Source organism: Melitaea cinxia, chromosome 5 (genome assembly GCF_905220565.1).
Source record: "Melitaea cinxia chromosome 5, ilMelCinx1.1, whole genome shotgun sequence".
In the NCBI taxonomy this organism is placed as follows: Eukaryota; Metazoa; Arthropoda; class Insecta; order Lepidoptera; family Nymphalidae; genus Melitaea; species Melitaea cinxia.
Genome location: NC_059398.1, coordinates 11,939,388 through 11,958,760, shown reverse-complemented (window position 1 = coordinate 11,958,760; position 19,373 = coordinate 11,939,388). Strand labels below are relative to the sequence as shown.

Genomic DNA, 19,373 nt, shown 5'->3' with positions numbered 1-19,373 from the left:
ATAAGTGACGTCATAGGACAAAATGCGAACTAAAATATTGTTAAGAAAATGTGTAATGCCACAAAAATAAATTATTATTTTTTTAAAGATTAATAGAATGAGAAAAAGGATAGCGATATAACTATAGGGTTATTTGTAGGAAGTAAACAAACGTATCCGGGGAAATAAGTCGATGTCTACTGTAAAATCAGTGACTCCCATAAAATTATCGTTACCATGGTGAATAAGAATCGACAACAACAAACACATAATACCTTGCTGCAAATACATTTCATTTATTATTAATTATAAATTTAAAGAAAATGTCAATTTTTAAAGTAAAACAATGGTGGTCTAATGAAAAATTCATAACTGAGGATTGTGATGATGGTACTCAAAATAGCAAGTGTATTAAAATAGATAGATTTAATTCACACAATGATAGCGATTGCATTATAATTGGTCAGGGTTCCGTATTGCAAATTTACAAACCAAACTTAGAAAATGATACTCATTCAATCTTAGAATCGCAATTAAATGATGTGATACTACAAATTGAAACAGGAAAATTTTTAGCGTGAGTTTCTGTTTCTCCATCGATAACTAGTTAAATTGTAACAATATTTTTAAGCTATTTTTTTTTTTTTTTTGTAGAAATTGCGCCGATCGTCAAATATTAATATTACACCCGACAACTTATATTATTTATCTTTTAGAAAGAACTGAAGGACAAACCGATGTTGGTATGTTCATTTTTAATGGTTCAAATTTCTTGGTGCAATATCCAATTATTAAATTATTCTTTTTTTAGGAGAACAAAATGTAATTTCTACTGCTATAAGTCACTCGTTTAATAGACGAGCATTTAGCACAACTTGTGGTCCTTTTGGTAATTCCAAAAGAGATCTTATATGTATTCAAGCTTTAGATGGAACGTTAAGTTTTTTTGACCAGGACACGTTTTTATTTATGTGTGTGTTCAACGATATTGTAATACCGGGTCCTGTACATTTTATAGCAAACAGCGACCATTTTATAGTTTGCAAATCGACATGGATAATGGAAATATTTAGGTAAATTTAAAACTATACGAGAAAAACAGAATTTAATACTGTTAATAATACAATTCAAATTTTCTAGTTATCAACAGATGATCGAATTTAGCGAATTGAGTGTGCGAGCGAATAAAAAGAATATTCCACAATGGATTTATAATGCCGGGGAAGAAATTATATCTATTCAAGTGATACGAGTAAGTAATCTAAAAACTAAAATTGAAAGTATCTTTTAATGATATAATTGCTAACTATACACTAACACCATCAAACATTTGTTATAAAGTCACAATATACGGGTTCTCTTTTATTTCAAGTTATTGAACTTTAGTAGTTGTTACCGCTTCAATCTTGGTCCCTAAACCGCATTATCTTGGGTAAACTGTGTTTTAAATGAAGTTTTTAAACCCGTCTTCATTTCAGACAAGTAGCAGTTTTTCCAGTATAGTAGCGATAGGTGAGAGACACCTCTATTGCTTTCAGGATAACGGATTAATGAAATTTATGATTAGGTTTGATTACATGCCAATTTGTTTTCACGCCTATTTAATTGGATGGTACTACGGTAAGTTTTTAATGCCTTACATAAATATTAGGGCACACTTTTTTTTACAAAATTTTATTACGTTGTTAATTTACTAGTTTTTTATTTTAATGTTCAACAATTTAATTTTTTACAGAACCTAATTCGCGACTTCTGGTTATGGTAGCCTCTGAAGATTCCAAACTAAATATATATGAAGGCACTTCACTTTTGTGGTCTTGCGACTTAACGCATAGACCAATATCAATAGCTCGATGTTACCTAAATTCCCTACCAGGTGGTATTGTAACACTTTCTACTAATGGTGTTGTAAATATCAGTTATTTGGGCACTGAACCAGATTTAAACGCGAACGGAAAACCAATGAATGATATAGTCAATCCTGATCAAATTCAAGACGAATTGGTTGTCGTCGAAAATTCGTTACAAAAAGTTATGGACGCTAGAAAAACTGGTAAAGGCGGAATTAAAAATTTCTTTTACAATAAGATATATATGTACCTAATTGTAAAATCGTATTCCTTCATTTACAGAATTTGAAGATATTGACCCGGAAGTCGATCAACTAGTAAATGTTAAAGTCAGTATTGGTAAACCTAATGACGATCCTATTACAAACTATCCATCAAACGGTATGGAAATTTTACAAACATGTTCAATGGTGGTTATTTTAACTTGCGATAACCCTGATTTTGTTCAAAGCATACAAATAACTTACGACTGCGTTCCTCCTATTATTTGCACAGACACGACACTGTGCTTAGATAATATAAACGGTACAGAAATTGTAGAAACACAAGTTCTTCTATCGGGTGACGCAGATATATCAGATTGCGGTATAAGTATATTTATAACTGTTGTCGATTTAAATGGGAAAATTAAAATATTGTCTAAAAGGGCATTGCTACCACTTACTTTGTACTGCGTACCAGTAGAAAACGAATCGGAAAATAGCTTTAAAATAAGTATTAGAACTAATAAACCGTGTTTAGAACTTCCCGAAATATTTAATGGTTAGTATGACTTGATTATTTAAGATGATAAAATTAAGTTTAAGTTAGGTACCTACCATTTTATAGAATCCCAAATAAATTTAAATTACTTTTCATTCAATTTTATAGATATTGCAAAAGAAGAGTTAGCTCAATTTTCATCTAAAAATACGCTAACTTTTAAGTATCGAACGTTAAATAAAACAGTGACATTTAAAAGTGAAGATATCTACACAATAGAAGCGAACGAGTTTTCTGTTATGTCACCTTTATTAGAATATATTGTATTGAATTTAAAAACCTACTACACTGAAAGTGGTATAAAAGATTTCAAAATGAATTTTATCTTAAACGGAGACTCAATTAAACTCGTTTTGCATACATTTTTGAAAAGTATAGAAAATCATTCTAAAGAAAGAATCAAAATGAAGAGTTTGGAGGTAAGTTTCTTTGTACATTTTACTTATATGGAAGTATTTAAAAAAAAAACAAAAAAAAATATACTCAATTTTTTTATTTATACAATATTTTCAATAAAATATTAGGTACCTACAATTAAATTTTAAAATCGTTTATTACTCTGCAATAAAATTTGAATTATATTTAATTGATTATACCAACATTTTAGGAGAACCTCGCTGTACTTCAAAGACAGTTTACTATAGTGCAGAAAAGGCTGTTAGTACAGTATGGATCGCTACCTCCGGGTAATTGCGATGCTTTACAATTTCTAATGAACGATACTCACGAACGAATTAAGACAGTTGCATTCGAAATAATGCAGAGTAAGCAATACGTGTTTAGGTACGTATTTAATGTATTTCATAGACCCATAAAGTTAAGACATTTCTTGGATAAAATTTGTTTTAGTTTTGTCTGTTTAAATTTTGTTAGACTCTTCCAAGACCGACCACAGATAAATCCTGATTCCTTCGTTGGAATATACATACCACGACAAACGTCTATATGGTCAATACAAATATCTGTCGTGTGCGGGATCGAACCCGCGATCGCCAGCGCAACAGTCAGTACTGTGACCGCTGCGCCAACGCGTCGTCAAATTACAAATATATTTATTGCTTATTATCAAAAATTATAATAATCGACTTCTATTCCTGGAAAAATGTGATTTTTTTTAGAATGGGTAATATTTTGAGAAGGGTTTGCAACATCATTGTTCATATACTAAGGGAAAATGTAAAGGATGAGTTCAAAGTGAAACTTATTGAAGAAATGCTTTCTCTAAATACTCTTAATGAACAATTTCAAGTAAGATACAATGATTAATTATTTTTTCTTTAAATTTATACTTTACTTGCCTATAAGAATTTTTTTCTAGGAATGGGAGGAAAATGTTGCACAAGGTCTGTCGTACATTCTCAATAAACTTTTCAAAAAATCAGAAAAAGACAAAGAGAAACTTGCACCTGTCACCGATCAAGATATATTATCTCAAACGAATTTAAAAAAACTTTTAAAACAGTTGCGTATAATATTTGAAAAACTATTAACTGACAGTCAAGATCAAGAAGTCACAAGTAACATAATACGAACAGAAGAATTTGTTGAAGTTATTTAATTATTACTTATTACAAGGTTGATTTACAAAAGCTCCTAATAAACTTAGTCATACAAACAATAACAACTTTATTTTATTAGTATATAAGGCATATAGACTGGGACAGAAAGACGTATTATTCTAAAAACTCCATTGCGTTAGTATGGAATGCGAGAGAAGTACGCGGGTCGTTGGGCTAAGTAACTCAAGTCTCAGTAATTAACCACTATGGAGAATTTCCAAAGTGAGCATGAACGTTCTGTCTAAAAAAATATTACAAAAATAACGATTCTTGTATTGTTTTTCGTCGCTTATTTCGTTTTGAGTTCAGATTACATGACCTAAGTCTGTGTCCCAGTAAGAGTGTAATTGGGTCTTAGGTTAGAAAACATGAATCTAGTAGTTCGACTCTTAACCAGAAACCTGCAGGACGTCCAAGGTCATCAGAACAGAAGAAACAATTAACTAATTTAGAACTTTTGTAGAGCGTACTCCAGGACTTTCAACTCGCAAGCAATCAGCGGAACTTGCTGTATCCAGAACATTTTTGACGAAAGATCTAAATCGATCCCGTATAAAACTTATTTAGTGCAAGCTCTTAACCCAAATTATCACGATTTACGCCGTGGTTTGGTCGAATTAATGATTGATGGCTTTTAAAGTTTTACAATATTGTTTTCTGATGAAGCCCATTTTCACTTAGATAGAAACATAAATAAACAAAATCGCCGTTACTAGGCCGTTAACAATCCACATCTAAAACATCAGAAACATTACATTTGCCGTAGGTAACCGTTTTGGCGCCCATTTCAGCATACGGATTCATTGGTCCATATATTTCTTTGAGAATCGTCAAGCGCAAGCTTTATGTGAATTCTAACGGACGCGTTTTTACCAACTTGAGATCCACATTCGACGAAAGTTTGATGCGTGATAATTCTCCTAAATGTTTATTCTTATTATATAAATACTTGTTTATACACTAATTTTGCTTTGATTACGAATTTTTGAAATATACATAACTTTCTGGCCCACCTATATAATAATTTATTATGGTATAAAAATGTCTGCATTTCAAGCAACGTGTAATAGCGTGTATAACGCGAGGTTGAGGTACAGCATGTGTACTAAGAGTAAAAGAACTTTGTCGCGTCATTTCTTCTTAGCGTCCTTGAGTCCAGCGCCAGCGTTGAACTTGAAGAAAATGATATCACCATCCTCTACCACGTAATTACGCCCTGGAAATGAAAAAATTAATGTTATACAACCAAACTGTACTTGGAGTTTAATTTTTTTTTCAAATTATACATAGTTTTTAATAACATCAATACATTGTTATTTAATTAAATTATATATGTACATACATTGTTATTTACGTTTCACACTTTAAGAACTTAATATTTAGATAGTTGCGGTATAAATTATGACCGCGTGAAATGGTGCCAAGAGTGCTGGCAGCATTTCCCCGTTGAATTGCTATGCCGATTTTCGGGCCAAAAATGCACCAGCCCTCTTGTCACCAGTGGAGGCAATAAGGAGTTGAAATCTTTTAAAAAACTTTTGGCACTGCTACTCTAAGATCCAAGTGCTATGACTGCAAACGACACAAAGATGTAATTTGAAATTTGTGCCGTTTCGTCGGTTCAGCTTTCTCTGCAGTCATTGAAGTAGGGCATAGCAGGATATTTCCTGCTCAAAATATGGAGTAGCCCGACTGGGGTTGTACCTCGACCTTACAGAAAACCACAGCTAAAAATACTTTTTTCAAGCAGTATTATGTTCCTGTTGGTGAATAAGGTGACCAGAGTTCGGGGGGGGGGGGGGGGGGGATTAGCGATAGGGTCGGCAACGCGCTTGCAATGCTTCTAGTGTTGCAGACGTCTATAAGCTACAGTAATCGCTTACGATCAGGTGAGCCCTACACTTGTTTGCCGACCTAGTTTTATATATAAGCTGGCTATAAAAGCATGTTCCCTGACATGAGGTGGAGCAAGTGTGTCAGCATAGGTTGAGCCCCACAAGCGCCCGTTTTAATTGCTTTTTATTTCTTTATCTATCGTATTGACTATTTATTGTTTACTTAGCTGCTTTTTTTATGACAATCTAACAAATACATTTTCATTTCAGGTACATAATACAGTAATAGATTTAAATAACTTCTACTCGTAAAATACTTCTTATTCCTTCTGTTTGTTTTATTTCTTATTTCTCAAGTTTTAGAATTATTCTGTAAAACTATTTGATATATTTGGCTGGCAGTACTCTCTTACTGATGAAGATGTAATGATGTAAGGGTGTCTTTTACTGTTTTAAATAAAGAGTATGAAATCAATTGGGATAAATAAACAAACACTTCACACTCAATGACTCCCAGTAGGATTATCTCCTGAGTCGATGATACAGAAGCACAAACAATACACGATCACAGACGCCATAAAACTCAATATGGAATAAGAGTCAATATATATATATATATATATATATATATATATATATATATATATATATATACATATACATTTCTGGACGCCGCGTTGGCGCAACGGTTACAGCCATGGATTGTACTCGTTGCGCTGGCGGTTGCGGGTTCGATCCCCGCACATGACAAACATTTGTATTGGCCATACAGGTGTTTGCCGTGGTCTGGGTGTTTGAGCAGTCCTTGTAGGTCTCCCCACCGTGCCTCGGAGAGCACGTTAAGCCGTCGGTCCCGGTTGTTATCATGTACACCTGATAGCGATCGTTACTCATAGTAGGGAATATATCCGCCAATCCGCATTGGAGCAGCGTGGTGGATTAAGTTCTGATCCTTCTCCTACACGGGGAAAGAGGCCTATGCCCAGTAGTGGGATATTACAGGCTGAAGCGTACATTTCTGAAATTTCATAGTATAGGGACATTTGTGATGAAAACTGGGGGATCCATATTTTTTTTTTATAATCTATATACATAAAAATGAATGTTCTAAGCGCGTAACTCGAGAATGGCTCTACCAATTCGGCTAATTTATTTTTTTGTATGTTCCTTAAGGCCCACGGAAGGTTTTAATAAAAAAAAGTTTTTTTTATTAAAACTTTCCGTGTTAGTAATAGCTTTTGACAGAACGAAGTCTGTCCGGACAGCTAGTTATCAACATAATATTATGAATAAAATGTATTTACCTTGTTGTCTATATTTCCCAGCCGATTTACAAGCTGCTTCTGAGCCTTCTTCTTTAAAATCCTTATAATGCATAACTTCTGCCATAATGAAACCTTTCTCGAAATCCGTGTGAATCCTTCCCGCAGCTTGAGGTGCTTTAGTGCCTTTCTATATTAAAGAGATTAAAATATTTATTTCTAAAAATTGCTTTTAATTTGGTAGACACTATTTCTAGCAGATTTCAGGGTTTCCAATCGTATTTGTTGCAACAATAGATACTTAAATATTTATAATACTCTTTTGGGCTAGATTGTACTTACTAACAACTGTACATATTTGACTATTACAGCGTATGGTACACTAGTTATAATATGATGGCTGAAGTTGAAATTTTAATATTCCATTAGCCATATTTTTCTGATTACTACACACAAGATGATTTTTATTTGCGTAATATCATATAATATAACACAATAAAGTTTGATTAATAGAGATCTATTAATAGAGATATATTTATTTACCTGGATAGTCCAGGCTTTGACTTCATCTGGACCCGCAGTAAAGAAGTATTCCAACTGAAGCGCCTTGTAGCCTTGGACAATTATTTTATCTAATGCGCTGAAATCAGGGTTCGCCAAACCGATTCATAAAGGTAACCGTTTGAAACGGTTACCATATGAATCGGTTACCGATTGAAAAGGTTACCGTTTTATTTCGGTTCCAAAACCGTAATAAAACGGTTACCGATTAAACTGTAATACCGAAATATAACGTTATGTATTTCGGTTTTAAATGATTCGGAGAAGTACCAGAGGGTGACAAAATCTGTGAGCCATCGTTTAAAATGAAGAGTCTGTAATGTTCCTTTGCTTTTATTGATAATGCTTGGGTTTTCATAAGACTGGCTTCTTTAACTATGAAAGTAATTAAGTTTTTTGTTTTGAATTATTCGTTATATGCAATGTAAACATTAAAAAGAGATGAAATTTTGCTCGCACCACGCCCGGGGCCTGTCGTCTATCACAAATAAATAAGTTTTAAGTAAAATCACGCAACACACGGGAGCGAATGAGATAGAGATATGGTGTACGTTCGGACCGCAATCCGAGCTAGCGCAGCGCAGCTACAAGAACGGGAATTGCCCGCTTAAACTTACGACACGAACGTTATGCCTACTACCGGTTTATTTCGATACTGTATTACCGATATGATTCGGTTACCGAATGATTCTCTTACCGTTATTTTGATTCGATAAGTACCGTTTTATAAAGGTAAATAACCCATACCGGAATATCCCTGGCTGAAATACATACATAGCATATAAATTTATTATTTGTAAAAGTACATATTTTAAAGTATTAAATTTTTTAACATTATCTGTCTTTTCCTTATAGACGATGCTGGTTCTGCAGTTATGATTTGTTATTATTCTTAATTATTAGTTGCCTTAACATAGCCTGAGTCAGTCTATGTTTTATTTCCGTTCAAAGCTAATATCATTAATATGTTTATTTTTATTTGGGTGTATGTCCTTGCAGATCTGTTTACCATGCCTCCGAAAGCATGTAAAGCCGTTGGTTCTGGTCAATATTACAGATTATAATAAATACGTTTCTATACATAATTTGGTTTCCATTATTTTTGATCTATAAATATTGATTATAACTGAGTTTAAATACCTTGTGATGTTATTATCTTTAAGAAATTTTTGCCTTTCATCGGGCTCCATATCTAATAATTTGCTCTCCAATACACCAGAGAATGGTATAAGAGGGGCTCCAGGGTCGTTTTTGTCGATCCATTCTTTAAGTTTTGGTAACCTACAATAAATATAAAAAAAACATTATTTGATATTTATTTGTATGATAACAGTTCTATGACGAATTTTTTTAAATAGTCCTTACCATTTGTTCTTTTTCCTGATATAATCTTTTTCCGATAAGTTCACAAGATAAAGTGCGGGTTTTGATGTCAAGAACAGGTATTTATTGAGAACCTCTATCTGAAATATTAGGAAACATCCAGTACATTATTTATTCACTTACTGACCTATAAATCTATATATTAATACGCGAAGCAAAAACTTTGTAGGTACCCCTTTTTACGAAATTTGCGCGGACGGAGGAGTATGAAATTTCGTACACTTTATAGTATATATAAAGAAGGAGTACAGAATGCTAACATTTTTTTTTTTAATTATGCATAAACAAATATTAAATCGATTAAAAAACATTACACACACTACCCTGTACGCATATACTCTTTTGTTGTCTAATTCTGTAGTCAAATTGAAAATTTTAAAAAAGGTCCTTAATTTCCTTTTTTTTTTGGTTTTCTTTTATTTAAATTTTTAATTAATGTCGAATTTCGACCTCTGGGCGACCACTAGTTTTAATAAATATGTCCAAATGCAATACATACTTCGGCTGCGCTCCAGTCGCCAAATCGAATATGTTTTTTTTCATCTACTAAAACTGTTTTTATTTTTGTCAAGGCTTCCTGAAAAATAACAAGTTGCTTGCTTTTATAAAAGGTTATGACGATGATTATTAGCAATATTTTCAAAATTAGCATTTGCTAGTTTCATTTACTTGTATTTAGACTTTAAAACACATAAAATGTAGAGCATCCCTTTTTTGGAAAGAAAATATATTTACATATTCGGGTTTCAGTTTTTTATCACCGCCACGATTGACAGTCCTGTCTAATTTTTCGATGTTTTGCATGAGTTGCTCTTCATCTTTAAGCCGCAGCTCTTCTCCAATGGTTTCTAAGTCTCGAATAGGATTAACATCACCGTCTACGTGAATTACATCTTCGTCATCAAATGCTCCTAGAATTAAAAGAAGAATGTTACTTAACATCTGAAATATTACAAACAAAAATAATAAGTATTGTCATTTTATACATACTGCAGAGATGGAAAATTGCGTCACACGCTTTAATATGGGATAGGAATGCATTTCCAAGACCCTGTCCCTCAGCGGCACCTCGGACAAGACCAGCGATATCCACAACGTTCAAAAATGCAGGTACTTTACTAAAATTGTAAAACATTTTGCAAATTAGCAAAACACGTATAATAGAATTTAAGAGCAGTTTTATGTTAATATTGACGATAGGAATTACCTAACTGGTTTATGGAAGGCGACAAGGTAGTCAAACCTCTCATCCGGTACTGGTACCCTACTTGCTGAAAAAAATATATTTGTTAACTTTGTTGTTATATCAAAAATATTGCAAGTAATTAAAAATAAATATTATTTACCAGTTTCAATGAATATTATAATTAAATAAAACAATAGCACATTGTTATTATATATTTATTGTAATGGTATAGAGTACAATTATTAAAATATATTTAAAACCAATACTAATTAGATAATAAACTATTTTTAGATACTAAAAAAGGCTTGTATTAGTAGTAATATGTGTCGAAGGTTTTCTTACAGTATTAGAGTCTGCTTGGCTGATATTACCTAGTTTTCGACAACAATTTGGATACATTGCAAAAGGATTATCTATTGATCGTAGTTGTAATCTTATGTCTCTGACTAACTTACACCTGGCTTCAAAGGTTTTCAAAACTTTTATGTAGGTCGATAACGTGGCTTTGTCCAGTAATTTATTATGCGTTTTTAAGTACAATGCTATGTATAAAATAGCTGAATGACGTTGATCTAATCCAGGATATTTTGGCCTATTGACATTAACTGCACAACATGCTTGTGTTAGAATATTTCCAAGACTTTGTTCCAAGAAACCTAAGTTAGGAATGTTTTTCAATTCAAGTTCAGGAAAAATGTTGGTTTCTTTAAAAACCTTAATATTATAATACAAATGAGGTTTTGCCAAAAACTTTTTGTGGCACTGGGGAGTACAGAAAAAATATGTTTTTGTCCTATAAACAGCGGCATACTTTTTATTTCCTTTAATTACTATTTGAGCAGGTAAATTTTCGGCATAAGTTACTATACATGTACCATTTTCGTAAACGACAGAAGTGTTTACATTTTTCACTGGTACGGGAATTTCGGGTATATTAATTGTTGTCGCCGATAAAAATATTTCCGGAGAATTTAACACTATGTTCAAATGTTCAGAACAAATCCAGTAAAATAATCCTTTGTACTGGACGATTCCGTTTTTATCAACAGGGTAACCACTGTGACGTAAAATATTTCTACTTAAACAAACCGGGCAAAGATTTTTAAAGCATGACATTCTTTGCTGAAATATTTCGTTAGATATACACATAATATCCGCACGTACTACGCCTAGTTTTACATGAGTTAAATAGTAATGTATTTTTGGTATTATACTTTCAATTGTCGTTAAAGCATCAGCATGACACTGCCATTGTGAATTGTTTCCATTAATAGTATAAACATTCTGTGTGTCTTGATTAATCCAATGTCTGACGTTTGAACTTTTTTCACACCATTTATTATATTTGTACTCTACGAAAGGACCAGAATATGTAGGTACCCTTTTAAATATGTTGTAGTAAATTTCACGTTGTGAGTTTTTTAATACGATCCCTTTATCAGTATTTAAATCGAACATTACAAGTGGAAAAAGACCGACTTTTGACAATTCACAAACTTCATATGGAGATTCCGGAAATCCATCTAAGACAAAGCCGTTAGTCATTATTCGACTGTCAATCGCAACGGTAACGACAGCTTTTATAATTAATTCGTTATCGATGCACTTTCCTACACGTAATTGTGATACAATATTTTCTCCTAACATAGTCCAATTCATATTCTCTATAATATGTCGAATTGCCGCTCCTTTTGAGATACACATTAATCCATATTCCTTGGCAAGTTTGGCAGCTAACTTGCTTTTACCAGATTTTGGTGGTCCAATTACACCGATTCTCAAGGGATACCCTTGGAAAAATTTAATAGTATCATCTTGGACATATTTTAAAGGATTTTTTCTAAATTTTTCTACATTTTCCTCTGAGGAAATAAAGTATATAAAAGATCGATGAATGACTGGGAAAATTTTATTTCTTCGACGATTTAAATTATAAGAATTAATTAATGTAAAAGGATTTTCCAAAATAAAGACTGGGCACATTCTGTGAAATTTACTTAATAAAAAGAATCCTTCCAACAAAAGCATTTCAGCTATATCACAATTTATTATAAAGGTTTGCTCCAAAAATGATTCACATCTCTTTCTCAAATCAGACAAATTGTAAATCGTATTACGTGTTACTTTGATTAATGTTTTTTTGGCGTCTAAACGTACCGTTTTAATTTGTTGTTCTTCCAAAATATCCATTACTGTCTGAATATTCGCATCATCTATGTCAAAAATGTTTTCCAATCTATTATTTATCTTTTCAAGAGCATCATCTACATTTTCCCATTCGTTTTGATCCGTTGGTTCAGGATATTCTTCTATTAGTTTATTATAGACAGTAAATAATTTGACATCTACATTAGACGATCCTGTTGGATCCGCATCTATTATTGTGCTCTGAACGGATGAACTTTTTAAAGGGACTTCGATATCAGGAATTATTTCATCTAAAATTTCGTCAATTATAAGTTGAACTACTGCTGTCTTTGTTATAAAATTTTTCCAATGTCTTCGTTCTGCTTCTAATTTCTGGAAAGCTTTTGTTTTAGCTTCAATTAGTTGCGTCTTCCACTTATTTAACAATTTCGACGATAATCGTTCAAGAGTTATTTCAGAGTTGCTTTCAAGAAATATTACTAAATCGGGTATGCAAAAGCATATTGTCATGTCTTCCACATCACTAGTCATTTTAGGAAAACCATCTATTACAATTCCAGTATTTACATAAGGGCTTTCGAACCAAAGCTTTTTAAGCATGGATTGATTTAAGATAGAAGGTAAAGGTGATCCATGTTCCAAATAATTGTAAATTACGCGTCGTAATTCTTTCTCATTTGATACAACGTCAAATATGTTTACATTTTCTTCATCCATTTGAAACTCGACAACATCTTCCTCCTCTATGTTAGCATCGGTAAAACTATTTTCGTACTGCCATCCACATTTTTTAAAATGTTTTGGAATTAAAAATTCATTAATGAAATTTGAAAAATCAATATGCAGTAAGCCTAGTTCTTTGGCTATTATTTTAGATATTGTTGATTTACCACTTCCTATACCGCCTATTACACATATACGGAAAGGAGGAATATTTTTGAAAGGCTTGTTGTACGACTGATATTTCGTAATATCGTATTGCAGTTTTTGATTACATTCTTCATTAGACGTGTAATAAATTTTATTATCATATTTAGTTGAGAACTCTGATTTGCCTTTCCACAAGACACCGTGGTCATAAAATGCAATAGGGCAGTAAATATTTGTTTCTCCCAAATAGTTCGAATCGTTGTGAATAAGGTATCCTTTTACTAATTCATTTTCATCATCTTGATTTTCAGAAATATCGTCCACATTTAAAGGAGTTTTTAAATAACCTTTACGTAATTTTAACAAGACCTCATCAATAATCTCAATATCACTTTTATTTTCGAGTTCTACTTCAATAAATATTCTCGAAGTTTCTTCTATATTTTGTTTCAATGTGTCCCAATCTTCACGAAACTTTTCTATACTTTCTGTAAATGATGTTAGTAAATTGTTATCATTTTCTATATCTGTATCGGTTTCTACAGTAGTTAAAATATCAAATACTTCATCGAGAAATTTTCCAAGTATAATTTGGACATCAGTTTTCGTAGCATCAGGAGGTTTATAAAGACGTAGTTTTATTTTAACCATGTTATCATTCGATAGTAGATACCTTTCTTGATAGTTTTTTCTGCATTTTTCTATTGTAAGGTAATATTGAAAAAGGTCAAAGTCAACCTCTCTATTTTCTAGCACAGCTATTGTGTAATCAGGTAGTAAGTTACTTTCAGTAAGATATTTCCAATATTCAGGGTTAGAAGAAAATCCGTCAATTATAAATTTTCCAAAACTTTGATCAGGACCACTTCTGTTTAAAGATTCTGAGTCTGTGTTTCTTAAAATTGTAATTATTTCAGCCATAACTTCTTCAGGGGTTGGTTCAATTTCTTTTTCTAATTCATTGGACTTTATATAAGCAAATATTGCTTCAGTAACATCTTCATCACCTAAATTAGGTACAGAAGGTTTGATTATTTCTGCAGTTAAATCAACTGGGGCAAATTTAATTAAATTATTATCTTTTAACAAATGTTCACATTCATTTAAATCATCTATAGGTAAAAAGGAAAGTTGCTTCCTAAGGTTATGAAACTTATTTAAATAACTTTGATGCTCTTCAGAATGTTCTCCATCAGAATACATCAATGTTTTTCTTAGTAAAGGAACATAAGCGTTTAAAATACTGGATTGGGTATTAAACCACGTATTTAATTTAGATATTCTATCTATTTCTAAACTTTGCCATCTAGAAATACGAGAGTCTTCGATTGACGATACTATTTCAGAAAAAATACTTTTAGAGTATGCTTTGTACTTCTTTTGTTTTTCTTTTTCTAAAAATGTAGAAAAACAAATTATAGGTGTATCAAAAAGCCAAGACAAGCATTCAGCAATCATAGTTTTTCCGCTCGATTTTGTGCCTATAATTATTATGCGACAAGTTGGTTCAAGATATTCAAGTTTAAGGAAAGGTCGAGGATTTCTGCAAAATTTCACCATCGCATCTAATGAAGACAGTAAATATACATGTTTAAAAAATGTAACTGCAAATTTTGGCTTTCCTTGTACAGACTTTCGCTTCTTAAGTTCAACTGGACATCTGTTATACCAAAGTGAGGCATATCTATTAAATTGCACGTCACCACTCCTGATTACATTTAATTCTTCAACTAAATTCCAAAACTCGTCAAAATCACTAGGCGGATCCTCGAGATATAATGGTTCTGGAATAATTACTGTTTTTATTGTCATTTGTAGAATTTTCTCCATTGTTATATATATCATTTGATGTGTAGAAGTTCGTCCGTCTACTTTGATAACAGCATGAGGGTCAAAATCATTTAACTTTAATTCAATAAAAGGTCTTATTGTATGTGAATAGTTACAAAGTTGATCTATAGCTTTGTGTTTGAAATTGATTGGTTGCTTGCAGTAGTATTTAGGGTTAAAAATATGGCTATCATATGGTCTTTTGAAATTTGTTAGGTAGTAATTAGCAGGCCATCTTGATCCATTTTCTATGTTTGTTGGAAATTGAACAAAAGTGCTTGAATTATTAGGATAGTTAATATATTTATGACTTCTTTTTGTTACTACATCTGTACTGGGACATGTAATAAAAATTATAATATCTGGATTTAAACTAAATAATTCCTTCATTTGCCTCAAATGTAATATTTTTGTTGTTTCATAATATGGATCTATATGAAATACAAGGTTACTGCAAGGTTCTAACAAAAATTTAGGCAATTCTGCTATTTGGTCTGCATTATCTTCTACATCTGTTTCTTGTTCATCACTTTTTTCTTCTTCTTCTTCAGCACTTATCTCATGTTCAATGCTCATAGACGAGTTAGATAGTGACTTATTAATTTTAGATTTTTTCTTTTTAAAGTTGTATAATAAATGAAACAATATGCTTTCAACTACCATAAATGATTCTTCAGTGTACAAAGAACTAAAGAAATTTAAATCATTTTTACTAGATAATACTAGGGGTATCCCTGATATAACAAATCCTCTGTGTGATATAACAGGAGATTTTAATTTTTCCTTTATAATGGACATTATTATGTCAAACTTGCACACTTTATTATGTCGCATGTTAAACTCTAAGCATTTACCAGCTGAACTCTTTTGCTCTATTTCATCTATCAAGACATTTTTGGGGCATAAATGAATACAATTAATTTTTTTAGACAAAGCTTCTCCTAGATTATAACTTCCAGATCCATTTTTGCCTAGTATTACATATGTTTTAGGCTTTTCTTTTAAATATGCTTGTTGTGCATCCATATCAGTCCAAATATTATGGAATTCTAAATCATCTGGCAAAGGAATATCAGTATTGTTTATGCCTAGAACAGCAGCGGCTAAAGGTCTCTGGCGAAGATCTTCCTCTTCATAGTTGGTTTTACTAAATATGCCACAATCACCATTGTATATAACATTTCGATTAACATTATTTTTGTGTAATCTGAAATTATCTTCCCATTTAATATAACTATTTTCTTCATAAAGCATTATGAATTTATATTTATTATAAGAAAAAATAAATGATCTATCAAGTGTCATTTGAGACAATTAAAAAACCTATCTTGCCAATACTCATTGTTCAAATTATAGAGAAAAAAGGATTTATATCTAAACATTACTAGCTGACTCGGAAAACGTTGTCTTGCCGCTAAACGCTGTTTAAAAATAGGTGTTGATCATAGATGGTTGTAAATTTAGGGTTCTATGTATTTTTTAATGTTGTATCATAAAAAAATAAATAATTTATCTACAAATTAAAAACATTTAGGGATGGACTACCCTTAACATTAGGGGGATGAAAATTAGATGTTGTTCGATTCTCAGACCTACCCAATATGCACACAAAATTTTGTGAGAATCGGTCAAGCCGTTTCAGAGGAGTTTAACTACAAACACAGCGACACGAGAATTTTATATATTAGATAAAATATTTATTTCAATGAAAATAATAACAGCTCCAAAGAAAAATAATTATCAATTTAAGAAAATATTTTATCTTTATCATTCACTAGACTTTCATTTCAATGAAAATAATTTGTTACGGCTGTTTAAATATGAGCTAGTCTGTAGCTTGATTCTATTTTATTAACTGACTTAAAAAAAGATGGAGATTCTCAATTTGATTGTATTTTATAATGTTTATTACGTCATAACTTTTTACTGGATGTAGCGATTTTATGATTTATTTTTTTATCAAAAGCTTTGCTGCTGTGCTTTTCTGTGTTCCCATTTCCCAGTCCCATTTGATTGAGATCTGACAAGTACTTTTTGAGTTATCCCTTATAATACATATTTGACTTCTTACTTGTCAACGTAAATTGAAGTCAGTTTTTATTTTGTAATTGTAAGCAAACACACATATTTAAAGTAGAAATCATTGTTGGATATACTTATATTGATCTTAGATATCTATGAGTTTACTTTTATACAACAGAGATATAATTAACAAAATTGGCTCAGTAGTTTTAGAACTTCTAGATAGTAAACACACACACGCACAAGTGTTTAACATTTAAATTACTTACTACATTTTTTTTACATTTAAATAGCACATGTAAATGAAAGTGTATTAAAAAAGGTGATACTTATTTTCATTAGGATCAATTGTACAGAAAGGGAAATTTTCTGCAGCTGCTTGACTTTTAGTTAAAACATTGAAAAATGTAGACTTCCCCACATTTGGGACACCAACTATTCCCACTTTTAAATTCGTACCCACTCTTCCAATAAGAGGTTTCTTTTCGGGCTCCTCTACTTTTTTAGGAGGCATTCTGAAAAGCAGAAAGAATTTACTTTTACTGTAAAAGAAAAAGCTTCATTGTTTTATCATAAGACATAATAAGAAAGAGACAAAAAGAAATCATAATATGGTTATTTTAAAACCAATATTTTAATTGTTGTTAACTGCTTTTATCGTATTAAATTACAATGAGTACACTTATGAAATTATGTGTATAAAAAGAAAACTGTTATCGTCACGACACCATTAATTATGCCGCAAACAATAAATAACTTTGTTTTTTTTTTTTAAATAATATATTCTACTAATTTGATTTTAAAGGGTATACACGTGGAATAATATTTAATCGAAAATATTGGAATAAATATAATTTTACTTATAACCTCTACTTTCATACCAGATAGAGTTATGAAAATAATAAGTTATTATAAGATGTTAAAGTATAAAATTAAAAGCTATCACTCACTTAACTGTTAGTAAATTTTACAATAATTAAATAAATTTGAATAAAATCGTATGCGAACCCACGATGCGGTACTCGTATACGGGTTTACCTTATCTACAGATTAAATAAGCTTATGTCAAAATTATTCAATTATAATGAATTGTCAGCTAAAGTCAACAAAACACCGTGATACGGAACGATAAGGGTAAATTAGTATTAATAACTAGCTGACCCGGCGAACTTCGTATCGCCTAACAGTCGATTCTTTATTTTATTAATTTTTTTAGAATTTTTCTCTCCGTAAGAACCATCCTCGTACTTCAAGGAATATTTTAAAAAAAGAATTAGCGAAATCGGTCCAACCGTTCTCGAGTTTTGCGCTTAGCAACACATTCAGCGACTCATTTTTATATTATAGATAATAATAATAAATATTCTTTATTGTACACTACAAAGAAATGTTACAAAAAGGGATACATACGAAGAAAGATGTACAAAGGCGGTCTTATCGCTAAGAGCGATTTCTTCCAGACAACCTTATAAATAACAATAACCTTTATAGGACAGGGCATATAAAATGAGAAGCGATAGGGAAGTGTACAAATATTATTACAAAGTATTTTAATTGTATTAATGGTCCGGGAGCCCGGTACCAAAATTCGGTCAATTATTTCTTCTCGTGCGAAACTTCGGAAAATGCAGTAGGGATTTATATTATGAATATTCGCGACCGTCGGCTGCAAATCCGTTGGTGGGGCTGGCAGCGGCAGCCTCCCACGCCTGAAGAAAAAAAGTTTTTTTAGTAATTTCCTCCCACCTTAAAATTTGTCTTCTTCTTCTTTTTGATTAATGGCTTTTAATAGTGCCAAATGAGCACAGATGTTAAAATTTGTCAGATTATAGTTTAGCTAATATTTTGGGAGGGATTGGGAGGTACTTGGTCATGACAAATCTTAATTTTTTTGTAAAAATAACAAAAATCTTAGTTTTAATGTAATTTTAAGTAACATGTTAGTTAACAAATACCCGTTATATTTAGAAATGTGATATCACAAAATTTTGTCCCTCTTCCTACCCTAAACTTGAAAGGACCTGAGAAAGAACCTAAAAGGATATTTCATAGGTCAGTCTTAGATACAAATCAGGTTGGTATTTTCAATTTATATCAACAATCTTCCATTCTACGTTCAATCTACT

General features: G+C 31.7%; 2 protein-coding genes across 2 annotated transcripts; one reads left to right on the top strand and one right to left on the bottom strand.

The window, feature by feature from the left end:
- The first annotated feature begins 302 nt into the window (after nt 1-302).
- LOC123653610 (protein PTHB1) lies at nt 303-4,209 on the top strand. The gene is made up of 11 exons (XM_045589605.1): nt 303-556; nt 634-722; nt 791-1,052; nt 1,120-1,231; nt 1,458-1,599; nt 1,715-2,032; nt 2,112-2,591; nt 2,700-3,010; nt 3,199-3,374; nt 3,710-3,839; nt 3,910-4,209. Exons 1-11 carry the CDS (start codon nt 303-305, stop codon nt 4,147-4,149), a joined length of 2,514 nt encoding a protein of 837 aa, XP_045445561.1. The 3' UTR covers nt 4,150-4,209.
- On the bottom strand, nt 4,132-18,354 carry LOC123653612 (obg-like ATPase 1). The gene is made up of 11 exons (XM_045589607.1): nt 18,198-18,354; nt 17,577-17,762; nt 10,399-10,455; nt 10,182-10,309; nt 9,927-10,102; nt 9,691-9,768; nt 9,174-9,271; nt 8,949-9,089; nt 7,791-7,887; nt 7,290-7,437; nt 4,132-5,366 (listed from the first exon to the last, which is right to left on the bottom strand). Exons 2-11 carry the CDS (start codon nt 17,759-17,761, stop codon nt 5,281-5,283), a joined length of 1,194 nt encoding a protein of 397 aa, XP_045445563.1. The 5' UTR covers nt 17,762; nt 18,198-18,354; the 3' UTR covers nt 4,132-5,280.
- Between the last annotated feature and the right edge of the window lie 1,019 nt (nt 18,355-19,373).